Here is a 12849-nt window from a genome sequence, read left to right on the forward strand (position 1 = left end):
GCCGGGAAAGGTCAGAGTGGTCCGCCACCTGCGCACTGCAGTACTTTAATCTGCCCTCAAGAGGGCAGATATAGTACACCTGCGCAGGAGCTGCGGCAGAAGTACGTCATCGCTAGAAGATAGGAGGCGCTGGACCGGACCGCGACACCCATCGGACCGGACTGGACCCCCGGGTGAGTATAATCTGACTCATTTTTCTTATTTTTCAGGTTACATCGGGGGCTTATCTACAGCATTACAGAATGCTGTAGATAAGCCCCTGATGGCGGTGGCCGCATCTCATAGGGCAAAAATGGGGTAACAGATTCCCTTTAATAAAATCACCAAGTTAGTAGTGGAGTGAAAGCCCCCAGCTGTCGGTTCGCTCCGCTTCTTCATCTTCTTTTTCCTTGACGGCTACACTGTAGATTTTCCATTTTGCCCTCGTCTTGATTATGTAGGCATTAGTCTAGTTTACTTACATTATTAAAAGTAAATTCAGATCACAATTGACTTTTCATCTGTATAACAAGAAGAGAGATATTTACCCTGACAGCCATTTCATTGTAGAAATTCATCTTCATAATAAAGTACGCTGTCTGCGGAGGAAGAGAAGAGGAGAAGGGTGGCTTAGGTCTCGGCTGGTGACGCTCACACACATAGGCACAGACATACACCACCTCCGATTTTTTTTTTTTTTTTAACATATAGCAGATAAGAAAAAAAAAAGCCTATACGTAATATATAATTGAAAGCCATATCAAACTTTGGGTATTGAGAAGGCGGGACGGCTAATACATAATGCAGGCTTAACCAGAGAAAAAAAATCCATGGCAGTCAAAGTAGGCGCTAATGGAGATATATGATCATAAAACGCTCTCCGCTGAGTTTGATAATCAATGGGGCTCTACTGAGGATAAAATAACATTGCAGAAATATTCACAAGTCCTGGTGACACGTAGCATTGCATGATTTATTCACTCGGAGTTCTCTTACCCAAAACTCGCAGAAACATAAAAGGAATTCATATTTCAAGACGTCTGGTTTAATGAAAAATTCAAAGATAGGGCTGTCTTCCGACGGAATCCTTCAAGGATATGTATGCGGCAATGAAGCAAAAATGAGTCTTCCAACCATCTGTACAAAATGTTATGTACTTAGCCGCCATGCGAGTAATCCTTGGGAATTTTGTTTCATTTAATATTCATTTTAACATCATAAAATCATAAATAATTAGCGTTATTTGAATTGCCTTAGCTCGATCCAAAGCAAATTGTCTGTGGAGAGCAGCAGGACTGGATTATTTATCAACAGTCTGGGCAATTAAGAAACAGTTGGCTGCAATATGTTATTTACCAATGAAGACAATGATGCCGTTCCCTCTCCGGCTCCCTTTATCCATTAGAGCCGGAGCTGCCTCCTTTCCCGGCGTTTAATGGCACGTTTTTGGAATAAAATGTGGCACCTGTGCAAATATATGCGTTTATAGAAAGTGTCCTGCTCCCTAGAGAGCAGCTGTGATCTGAGGGTGAGTGAGACAGTGAGTGTTTCATTTCCCTACAGCACGCCCGCAGGCAAGATAAGGTATTACGCCTCTCTATTGAAATCAGCTATCTGTATATGTATTACTTAAACGTGTGTGGTAGGGGCCGGGATTGGGGGGGTGGACCGCTGCTTACCAGACGAGACAAAAACGAGACGGAGACAGAATCCAGTTGTAACAGTTCCAGGTTTATTTAGTCGTCCTCCTGACGACCACCAAACACGCACCACAGCTTCTCCACACTGTTTCCAGGCCCGGGTACCTGTGCCTTCATTCCAGTCACAGTAACGCACCTCGTGGATCTTTCACTGGGGGCTGTCCTAGACCAATCCACCCCCAGCACTTCACCTGTCCGAGATCGTCGTCCAGTTGGTACCCCCGGGGCCTCCCCTGTCCTGCGGTACGTCGTGTCCGACCCACCTCCTCGTCTGTCCTGCGGTACGTCGTGTCAGGGCCACTCCCCTGACTGTCTTCTCCCATCAGTCCCCCGGTCAAGCTCTTCTCCGTTTCTGACTTCCGTTCCAAGTCTTCTGTCGAGCTCCTCCTGGGACTGACCAAACCCGATCCCCGCCTTCTTCTATTTATCCCCTCCCTTACAGGGGAATTTCCCTCCCGGGCTCCTATCTCCCCCCCCCATGACTGTGCGTTTCACGAGCCATAAGCCGTTGTTAAGTCCAGAACTACTCCCTGCCATCTTGTGGTCATTTCTCGGTACTACACTCTCCTATCTCCCTTTCCTAGCTGTCACCCTTCTAACCTGTCATTCTCCGTCTCTAGTGCACAAACCGTCCCCGCCTACTACCAGTCAAGTCTGTCAGTCAAGTCACCTTCCCCACACGTGTCTGGTCTTGAATGTTTTTTTTTTTCTTTTTTAGATTAGGGGCCTGAATATGGAACCCCCTAACTATGAATGGAAGTCTTCAAACAGAGGCTGGACAGACATCTGACTGGGATGATTTAGCGAATCCTGCTTTGAGCAGGGGGTTGGACCAGATGGCCCAGGAGGTCCCTTCCAACTCTACGATTCTATTCTAACTACTAGATTTGTAACAGGATATTGAAAAGAAAGGGTTTCCAATGTCATGACTCTAAGGGCTCATGCAGATGTCTGATTTTTTTACATGTGCAAAAGAAACAAGACCGATTATTCTGATCAGAGTTTGATACGAGTGTCATCCATTTTTCTGGTATGTGGAGACACTACAAAGAAAAAAATCTGCACCTTCTCCATTCTGACAGTCGGTGAAAATCCGTCCGCACTCTGATGTCTTCTGAACATGGTCCAATTTAATCATGGACCCATTGACTTGCATTGCCAATTTTGATCCAACCCTTGGATCAAAAGTGGACATGTCTCCACAATTTTCTGCGGACCTCACGGCATGTGAATGGCCCCACGTGTGCTAATCATGAAAATCATGGATAGCCCTCAAATCACTACTACATCACAGGCAATACCAGTGAATGTGGTCATCTTATGACACCAAGGGTACTGCAATAAGCAAGTTGCAAAAAGTCCAACTGCCTTGGATTTTTTGTGATTTGCTTGTCGCATCTTGGTTGCTTTATCCTCGATGTCACAATGTGACCTAATTTATTGGTATTGTGTTGCCAAAATGGTGTTGCAGCCAATGTTGCCATGTAGCCTCAGCCTTAATCACCTTCATGATGTGTCAGACATATAGATTGGGAGTTTTTAATGGTTGGCAGTCCTGTACTGCCTAGTAGAATTGAGAAAAAAGGTTTGCAAGGCCACTGTCCAGGGGAACTTTGGTGGTCCGTGGTCACCAGACAGGAGCCTTGAGAACGTTCTTCTAGATGTCATCATTCCCAGCCTTTTAATTAGTCGGCCTGACGCAACTTAGTTGCGGTGTGATGCAGACATGGTGTTGCACCGGGCGACTGATCAGAAGAGTGGCCTCCAGCAGGTAAGAGATGATTTGAAGGGCTCTGGTCTATTCAGGGGTGCAACTATAATAGGTGGATGGGTTACAATTGACCTGAGTTAGTTGATGGCCCCAGAGGAGCATTTGCATTGTGATCCACAAGACTCAAATTGCACCACAATGTGGCTTCTAGACCAGGGTCCTGTGGACCTCTTTGCTCCTCTCCATTACCTAGCAGTAGTAAATTCTTGCCCATAATGGTCAGTAGCACTAAGCCTTTGTAAAGTATATAAAGGCTGGAGGCGCAACCAGAAAATAGAAAGATCATCCATTTGCGAGACCATCTGCTTTGCCAACTTCATTCCTAGTCTTCGCTTTTGGGGAGAGGGGAAATGCGGTAACCCTCATTGCGGCAACGACTCTTATTCGTCAGACCGATGGTGGAAAAGGGTTAGAAAATGACAACTGTACTTCAGACCTAGAAATATGCTCAGATCAGTTGTCACTTCCCTTCCCCCACTCAAAAGGCGCCTGAAACAAAACTCACTGTCCAGCAGAGGACAAGACTGAGTCTACGAGAAAGGTCCCCTAAAAAGGTGAGAATTGGAAATGTCTTATCCACATCCGGATTAATGAAACACAACGTCTCTCGTGCACCACCGACCGGTGTTAACATCATCCAAGACTGGATTTTGCTCTTTAACTGAAGGTTACTATTCCCATAAATCTACCTTGGAGCTTTTCATTCTTTTTTTCCATTTTTCCCTATAATTATTATTATTGTTAGATATCTCTTTGCATTGATTTAATTAATCACGGAGTGTAATCCTACAAACGCGCGTTATCGCTGGTGGGGAAGGGGCGCTATCATATACATACTGTATCCGGATTTCCAGGAAATGAATGACTATCTAAACGAATCCGGCTCCCTGATCTATGTCCTCGTCTGGGAAAGTGATTGAGGGCTGGTTTGGATTTGGGTGCGCTTGTGGATAACGAGGGAATAATTTATGGGACGGATCAGGGGGCTTATTAAATGCGGGGACAGGTGATAAGCCTTGTTTACCAGGGAAAGTGATGAAGATAAACCAGTAAATACAGATTGTGCCGCCACTTTAAGAAAATGGGAATAATTGAGTGCAGACTTAACAATAATCCCCCTTTTTTCTCCCCGGGATGAGGCGAATCTGTATGTAAAAGGTAACATTTAAAGAGACGGTGGCGTTTTGCATAGAACGGAGACCTGCGGAATAAATTCTAGCAGTCTGGCGATTATAATGTGATTAATGTTGTATTCTGTCCCTCCAGCAATATACAATGTGTTGTGTATTCATCTATTCAGAGATGTCCCTCTCTAGAAATCTTTAGAATCAGACGGAAGACTTATCTGTTTACACACACGCGTTTGATTAATGCACAGCCACTCCTGTGACATTTCCGAGTGGACGCTTCAGTCCATGTCCTGCTATCCGCTACATTTTAATGGTAGGTTTTCCACTGCAGCCTCGCAGGAGCGCGGGGTTCCGACTGCTGAAATCCTCTAAAACAATGTGCAAACATCCATTCATACACATTGACTCATTACTCGTATGTATCAAAAGTACAGAAGCAGCAGACGCCAATCCAACCCTCAGTGCTCTACCCCTATGGACTGTTCATTTCTGGACTCTACGCCCAGTGCACAGCGGATGTGATGGAGGCTGTCGCCACAGCGTGCAGCAGCAGTAATGTCACCGCAGCGTGCAGCAGCAGCAGTAATGTCGCCGCAGCGTGCAGCAGTAATGTCGCTGCAGCGTGCAGCAGCAGTAATGTTGCCGCAGCGTGCAGCAGCAGTAATGTCGCCGCAGCGTGCAGCAGCAGTAATGTCGCCGCAGCGTGCAGCAGCGGTAATGTCGCCGCAGCGTGCAGCAGCGGTAATGTCGCCGCAGCGTGCAGCAGCAGTAATGTTGACAATACGTGCAGCAGCAGTAACGTCGCCACAGCGTGCAGCAGCAGTAATGTCGCCGCAGCGTGCAGCAGCAGTAATGTCGCCGCAGCGTGCAGCAGCAGTAATGTCGCCACAGCGTGCAACAGCCTTAATGTCGCCGCAGCATGCAGCAGCAGCAGTAATGTCGCTGCAGCGTGCAGCAGCAGTAATGTCGCCGCAGCGTGCAGCAGCAGTAATGTCGCCACAGCGTGCAGCAGCAGTAATATCGCCGCAGCGTGCAGCAGCAGTAATGTCGCCGCAGCGTGCAGCAGCAGTAATGTCGCCGCAGCGTGCCGCAGCAGTAATGTCGCGCAGCGTGCAGCAGTAATGTCGCCGCAGCGTGCAGCAGCAGTAATGTCGCCGCAGCGTGCAGCAGTAATGTTAACAATACGTGCAGCTGCAGTAATGTCGCCGCAGCGTGCAGCAGTAATGTCGCTGAATCGTGCAGCAGTAATGTTGCCATAGCATGCAGAAGCAGCAATGTCATCCAGCGTGCAGCAGCAGTAATGTCATCATGGTGTGCAGCAGTATCATCGCTGCCGCAGCGTGCAGCAGCAGTAATGTCGCACCAGCGTGCAGCAGCAGTAATGTTGCAGCAGCAATAATGTCACCAAAACGTGCAGCAGCAGTAATGTCGCCACTGTGTGCAGCAGTAATGTCGCCGCAGGGTGCAGCAGCAGTAATGTTGCCAATGCTGCAGCAGCAGTAATGTCAAGCCGAGTGCAGTAGTAATGTTGCTGAATCGTGCAGCAGCAATAGTGTTGCCATAGCATGGAACAGCAGTAATGTCGCCATAGAATGCAGGAGCAGCAATGTCCCCATAGCATGCAGCAGTAATGCCGCGCAGCAGTGATGTTGCCATAGTGTGCAGCAGCAGTAGGGCAGCATGGTGGCTCAGTGGTTAGCACTATAGCCTTGCAGTGTTGGGGTTCCGAGTGGAAATCCCACCAAGGACAACATCTGCAAGGAGTTTGTATGTTCTCCCCGTGTTTGCATGGGTTTACCCCGGGTTCTCCAGCTTCCATCCACACTCCAAAGACATACTGATAGGGAATCTAGATTGTGAGCCCCGATGGGGACAGTTCCAATAATATCTGTAAAGCGCTGTGGAATTAATGGCGCTATATAAGTGAGTAAAATAAATAAAAATAAATAAATAGCCTGCAGCAGGCCCCATGGTGTGCATTAGCAGAGATATCGCTATAGCATGCAGCAGCAGCAATGTCCCAAAGCATGCAGCAGCAATCATGTTGCCATGGTGTGCAGCAGTAATGTCGCCATTACATGCAGCAGAAGTAATGTCGCTATAGCATGAAGCAGTAGTAATGCTACCATGGTGTGCACCAGTAATGTCGCCACAGCGTGGAGCAGCCGTGATATTTGGCACTTACTGTAACTGTATATTACAGTTACCAGCTATACTCAATGTCTGGATAATAAAAAATTAGTTTCCCACCGGCTCATGACCTCTGGAGATGGCTTGGACTGTCCGGATTTCGCTGCACCGTTGTGCAGACCACGAGGACAGTGTTCGTCCAGGTTGAAAGAAAATGTTTTTTTTATATATGGCCATGATATTGTCGCAGATCCATTGATGGCGCCTAGTTCCCTTCAAGGCTGCAGCCATAACTGTGACACAGACCCCAGCGTACAGATTGTTGCAGCTGCAACAAATCAGAACAATGCAACAGGCTGTGAACACATCACAACCTACAGTGTAACGCGACAAAAATCCAACTGATTACAACTTAATGCGACTTGCTTGTATCGGACAGGAAATCTATTGGAACACAAGGCAGCCGCACTCACTCGAATTATGCTGCGATCTTCCGCCACCTGTACAGGACACCATGGGGGAGTCATACAGAAGAATGGAGAACTCATACAGCTCCTGTACAGGACACCATGGGGGAATCATACAGAAGTATGGGGAACTCATACAGCACCTGTACAGGACACCATGGGGAACTCATACAGAAGTATGGGGAACTCATACAGCTCCTGTACAGGACACCATGGGGGAATCATACAGAAGTACGGGGAACTCATACAGCACCTGTACAGGACACCATGGGGGAATCATACAGAAGTATGGGGAACTCATACAGCACCTGTACAGGACACCATGGGGGAATCATACAGAAGTATGGGGAACTCATACAGCTCCTGTACAGGACACCATGGGGGAATCATACAGAAGTATGGGGAACTCATACAGCACCTGTACAGGACACCATGGGGGAATCATACAGAAGTATGGGGAACTCATACAGCTCCTGTACAGGACACCATGGGGGAATCATACAGAAGTATGGGGAACTCATACAGCTCCTGTACAGGACACCATGGGGGAATCATACAGAAGTATGGGGAACTCATACAGCACCTGTACAGGACACCATGGGGGAATCATACAGAAGTATGGGGAACTCATACAGCTCCTGTACAGGACACCATGGGGGAATCATACAGAAGTATGGGGAACTCATACAGCTCCTGTACAGGACACCATGGGGAACTCATACAGAAGTATGGGGAACTCATACAGCACCTGTACAGGACACCATGGGGGAATCATACAGAAGTATGGGGAACTCATACAGCTCCTGTACAGGACACCATGGGGGAATCATACAGAAGTATGGGGAACTCATACAGCTCCTGTACAGGACACCATGGGGGAATCATACAGAAGTATGGGGAACTCATACAGCACCTGTACAGGACACCATGGGGGAATCATACAGAAGAATGGAGAACTCATACAGCTCCTGTACAGGACACCATGGGGGAATCATACAGAAGTATGGGGAACTCATACAGCACCTGTACAGGACACCATGGGGAACTCATACAGAAGTATGGGGAACTCATACAGCTCCTGTACAGGACACCATGGGGAACTCATACAGAAGTATGGGGAACTCATACAGCTCCTGTACAGGACACCATGGGGGAATCATACAGAAGTATGGGGAACTCATACAGCTCCTGTACAGGACACCATGGAGGAATCATACAGAAGTATGGGGAACTCATACAGCTCCTATACAGGACACCATGGGGGAATCATACAGAAGTACGGGGAACTCATACAGCACCTGTACAGGACACCATGGGGAACTCATACAGAAGTATGGGGAACTCATACAGCACCTGTACAGGACACCATGGGGGAATCATACAGAAGTATGGGGAACTCATACAGCTCCTGTACAGGACACCATGGGGAACTCATACAGAAGTATGGGGAACTCATACAGCTCCTGTACAGGACACCATGGAGGAATCATACAGAAGTATGGGGAACTCATACAGCTCCTATACAGGACACCATGGGGGAATCATACAGAAGTACGGGGAACTCATACAGCACCTGTACAGGACACCATGGGGGAGTTATACAGAAGAATGGAGAACTCATACAGCTCCTGTACAGGACACCATGGGGGAATCATACAGAAGTATGGGGAACTCATACAGCTCCTGTACAGGACACCGTGGGGGAATCATACAGAAGTATGGGGAACTCATACAGCTCCTGTACAGGACACCATGGGGGAATCATACAGAAGTATGGGGAACTCATACAGCACCTGTACAGGACACCATGGGGGAGTCATACAGAAGTATGGGGAACTCATACAGCACCTGTACAGGACACCATGGGGGAATCATACAGAAGTATGGGGAACTCATACAGCACCTGTACAGGACACCATGGGGGAATCATACAGATGTACGGGGAACTCATACAGCACCTGTACAGGACACCATGGGGGAATCATACAGAAGTATGGGGAACTCATACAGCACCTGTACAGGACACCATGGGGGAATCATACAGAAGTATGGGGAACTCATACAGCACCTGTACAGGACACCATGGGGGAATCATACAGAAGTACGGGGAACTCATACAGCACCTGTACAGGACACCATGGGGGAATCATACAGAAGTATGGGGAACTCATACAGCACCTGTACAGGACACCATGGGGGAATCATACAGAAGTACGGGGAACTCATACAGCACCTGTACAGGACACCATGGGGGAGTCATGCAGAAGTATGGGGAACTCATACAGCACCTGTACAGGACACCATGGGGGAATCATACAGAAGTATGGGGAACTCATACAGCACCTGTACAGGACACCATGGGGGAGTCATGCAGAAGTATGGGGAACTCATACAGCACCTGTACAGGACACCATGGGGGAATCATACAGAAGTACGGGGAACTCATACAGCACCTGAACAGGACACCATGGGGGAATCATACAGAAGTATGGGGAAATCATACAGCTCCTCTACAGGACACCATGGGGGAATCATACAGAAGTATGGGGAACTCATACAGCTCCTGTACAGGACACCATGGGGAACTCATACAGAAGTACGGGGAACTCATACAGCACCTGTACAGGACACCATGGGGGAGTCATGCAGAAGTATGGGGAACTCATACAGCACCTGTACAGGACACCATGGGGGAATCATACAGAAGTATGGGGAACTCATACAGCACCTGTACAGGACACCATGGGGGAATCATACAGAAGTATGGGGAACTCATACAGCTCCTGTACAGGACACCATGGGGGAGTCATACAGAAGTATGGGGAACTCATACAGCACCTGTACAGGACACCATGGGGGAGTCATACAGAAGTATGGGTGTGATATACAATGTCTGTGAGGTACGGGGTTTTGCCTACAAAAATATGATGTTTTCTGTTGTAACTTTCCAGAAAGATCCAGCACTATATGACCATCCAGGCTGCTGGCTCTGCAGCTTCACCCCTCCTCCCTTCACACACACAGAGCAGTGTCACCCCCCTCCTTTACAGCCTGTGTTCACACTAGGAATAGGAGGCCCCCTGCTGTTACACCATTTGGCTTCTCTCAGCCTCAACTGAAAGGAAAAAAGTGCGGGAAAAAACTCTTTGTTTGAAATCAGGAGTTAGAAGTAAACCTTTAAGAGCCTGCCCTGCGAAAGCCCTATAACATAGAGATATAATAACCATATCTCTGTGATCCGAGCAGTCCCAGCTCCGCTACAGTGTCACTTCCGAAGTCCTAACATGTCGAGAACCTGAGATATGATTTGCGCCCAAATGGACGGTCATATCGCATAGATGTTTGATGTTTTCTTGATGGGCTCATTACGCTGGGAAACATGATACCACTGATGAGTCCATACCAGCTTCTCCCATAAAGTTATAGCTAATCTAAGTTTTGTAGCCAAAATATAACTTGGATGAGAGAGGTGGGATCAACCCAGAATGCATCTCTCCGTGATGTCACAAAGCAAAGCCTATAAGGCATTCGCTTGGCAAAACCAGCTCAGAAGAGCTCCAATCCTCGTGCTGACCAGAACTCCAGATGAGTGGAGATGTGTGGCTCCGCCTTCTTTCTCCGCCGCATGGGTTTGCCTAAAGAGTCATGAACAACCGTGAGTGTACCTGTTTTTAATCCCTTTATTTTATATCTGTACTGTACATATTTTATGTCTCAATTTTATAGCAACTTTTATCTGTAATCACTGTCCTCTTTCGGAAAATAAATGATTTAATATTTAGCCTGTCTCCATGCTCTAAGAATCGAACTATACGCCTTTGATAGATAATCGCTACTAATTCAAGGGGTTTGCCATGGACCCTCTTAATTTAACACTGTGAATTAAGTAACCGTGACTGGTGGCAGCGCGTTGTGTACGGCTATTGCGGCTTGCTGGCAGTACAAAAGGGTCTTATATTGCTGAATAAGGGGCTGCGGCCACAGCATTGATAATTCCCTTACTGCAGAAGCCTAATTGCCGGTTCACAACAGGCAGTCCGTCCGGCGACTAATTATCCTAGGTGCAGTTCCCTGACTGACCTGAGGGTAAGGGGGGCGCCGGAGAGCTGCGAGTTCCAAAGTGGAACTGAGAAAGTGGGATATACATAAATCCCCGCAGTACTTGGAAGATTGATAGCAGTGGTGGGGCATCCAAATTAAACTCCCCCTGCGGCAAATTGTAGAGCGAGAGTAGCTTGCTGGGTATTGTTGTCACATGGTGCCAGTGGTGGGATAACTAAGATAAGCCCCAACTGTGCCTGTGATAGCCGTGTGCCGGCATTGTGTCGCGTCCCCCCGTCCGCTGATACACCCGTGTCAGTGGTGGGACTGTGACATAGTGGTGACACAGGGTCCACTGTCCGTCGCGTTTTGGTGGCAGCGGGACCCCCGTTAGTCGCCTCCGTATTTTGGACGAACGGCGGTAGGCCGTTCGTCACATATTGGTGGCAGAGCGGTGGGATAATCCTAGAGCATTAGTGATTTGGTTTGAGCAATCATTCCTCTCACTAAAAACCTGCACGGTTCCTGCGAGAATCCTGCATCATAGGTTTTGGAGAACAGACTCAGTGGTTATTAGTCCTGAGACATTAGTGTGTACTTGCAAGTATTCCCTCCCTTTTTCTCCATTTTTCTTTTCTGTCTTTTATTTGGCAACCATGGCTACGATGGGAGCAGAGTGGTATAAGCAGCATAACAAGGCATCTCCTATTGCCCTCTGCGGGGTGTGGCGGATCGACACCACGAACAAAAACAAAGCCCAAATGATCGCGGCTCTGGTGCAACGGGAAAACGACCAGAGCCCAGCGAACGCAGAAGCGGGCTCAAGTAACAATGGGGCTGCAGCAGAGGCTCCACTCATGAGCGCTGGCCCCACATTCAACCAGAACGGGGTGGACCCCTATCTGCAAGCGGCCTTGGACGCACTCCCTGCCGAAGACCGTGACGGACGCCTGCAGCTGATCCAGCAAGCTCGAGAGAGAGCAGAGCAGCGAGCCGAGCGGGAGGCGGAAAGAGCCGAGCGCCGAGCAGAGGCTCAGAGAGCCGAACGTGAGCGCCAAACTGAGCCTCAGAGGGCCCATGAGCTGGAGATGCTCCAGCGGGGGTGGAATGCCCCCACAGCCCGAACCAGTGAGCCCAGCACCGTCCAGACTCCTAAACCCCGGACAGAGCATTTTCCCGTGATGGAAAAGGACGGGGACTTGGACACGTTTCTGCGAGCCTTTGAGAAAGCCTGCAGACAGTACCGACTGCCCGAAGACCAATGGGCCAGGTACTTGACCCCAGGGCTAAAAGGCAAAGCTCTGGAGGCGTTTGCTTCTCTTCCGCAAGCGCATCATGATGACTATCGCGCCATAAAGGAGGCGCTGATCGCCAAATATCGGCTGACACCTGAGGTATACCGAAAGAAGTTCCGACACCTCCAACATGGCCCACATGATAGCTACAGTGATGTGGTGCAAGGACTCAGGACCCACTTTGACCAGTGGATCCATGGACTGTCCGTTGAATCCTTTGAGCAGCTACCGGACCTGATGATCAAAGACCAGTTCCTGCATCTCTGCCCAGCTGAGGTCCGACAGTTCATCCTGGACCGCGAACCAACGAACGCGGACAAAGCGGCGCAGATCGCC

The 12849-nt window shown here is 48.6% G+C and overlaps 1 protein-coding gene across 1 annotated transcript in view; it reads right to left on the reverse strand.

Annotated features, from left to right (window-relative positions):
- The window catches only part of SPATA17 (spermatogenesis associated 17), an 892647-nt gene that overhangs the window by 255214 nt on the left and 624584 nt on the right, over window positions 1-12849 (reverse strand). Inside the window, exon 4 of the mRNA XM_073553344.1 lies at window positions 528-578. Within this exon, the coding sequence (XP_073409445.1) occupies window positions 528-578 (51 nt within the window). The remainder of the gene's footprint in view (window positions 1-527; window positions 579-12849) is intronic.

The sequence above is a fragment of the Dendrobates tinctorius genome, unplaced genomic scaffold, assembly GCF_039654945.1.
Source record: "Dendrobates tinctorius isolate UK_male_01 unplaced genomic scaffold, ASM3965494v1 ptg000201l, whole genome shotgun sequence".
In the NCBI taxonomy this organism is placed as follows: domain Eukaryota; kingdom Metazoa; phylum Chordata; class Amphibia; order Anura; family Dendrobatidae; genus Dendrobates; species Dendrobates tinctorius.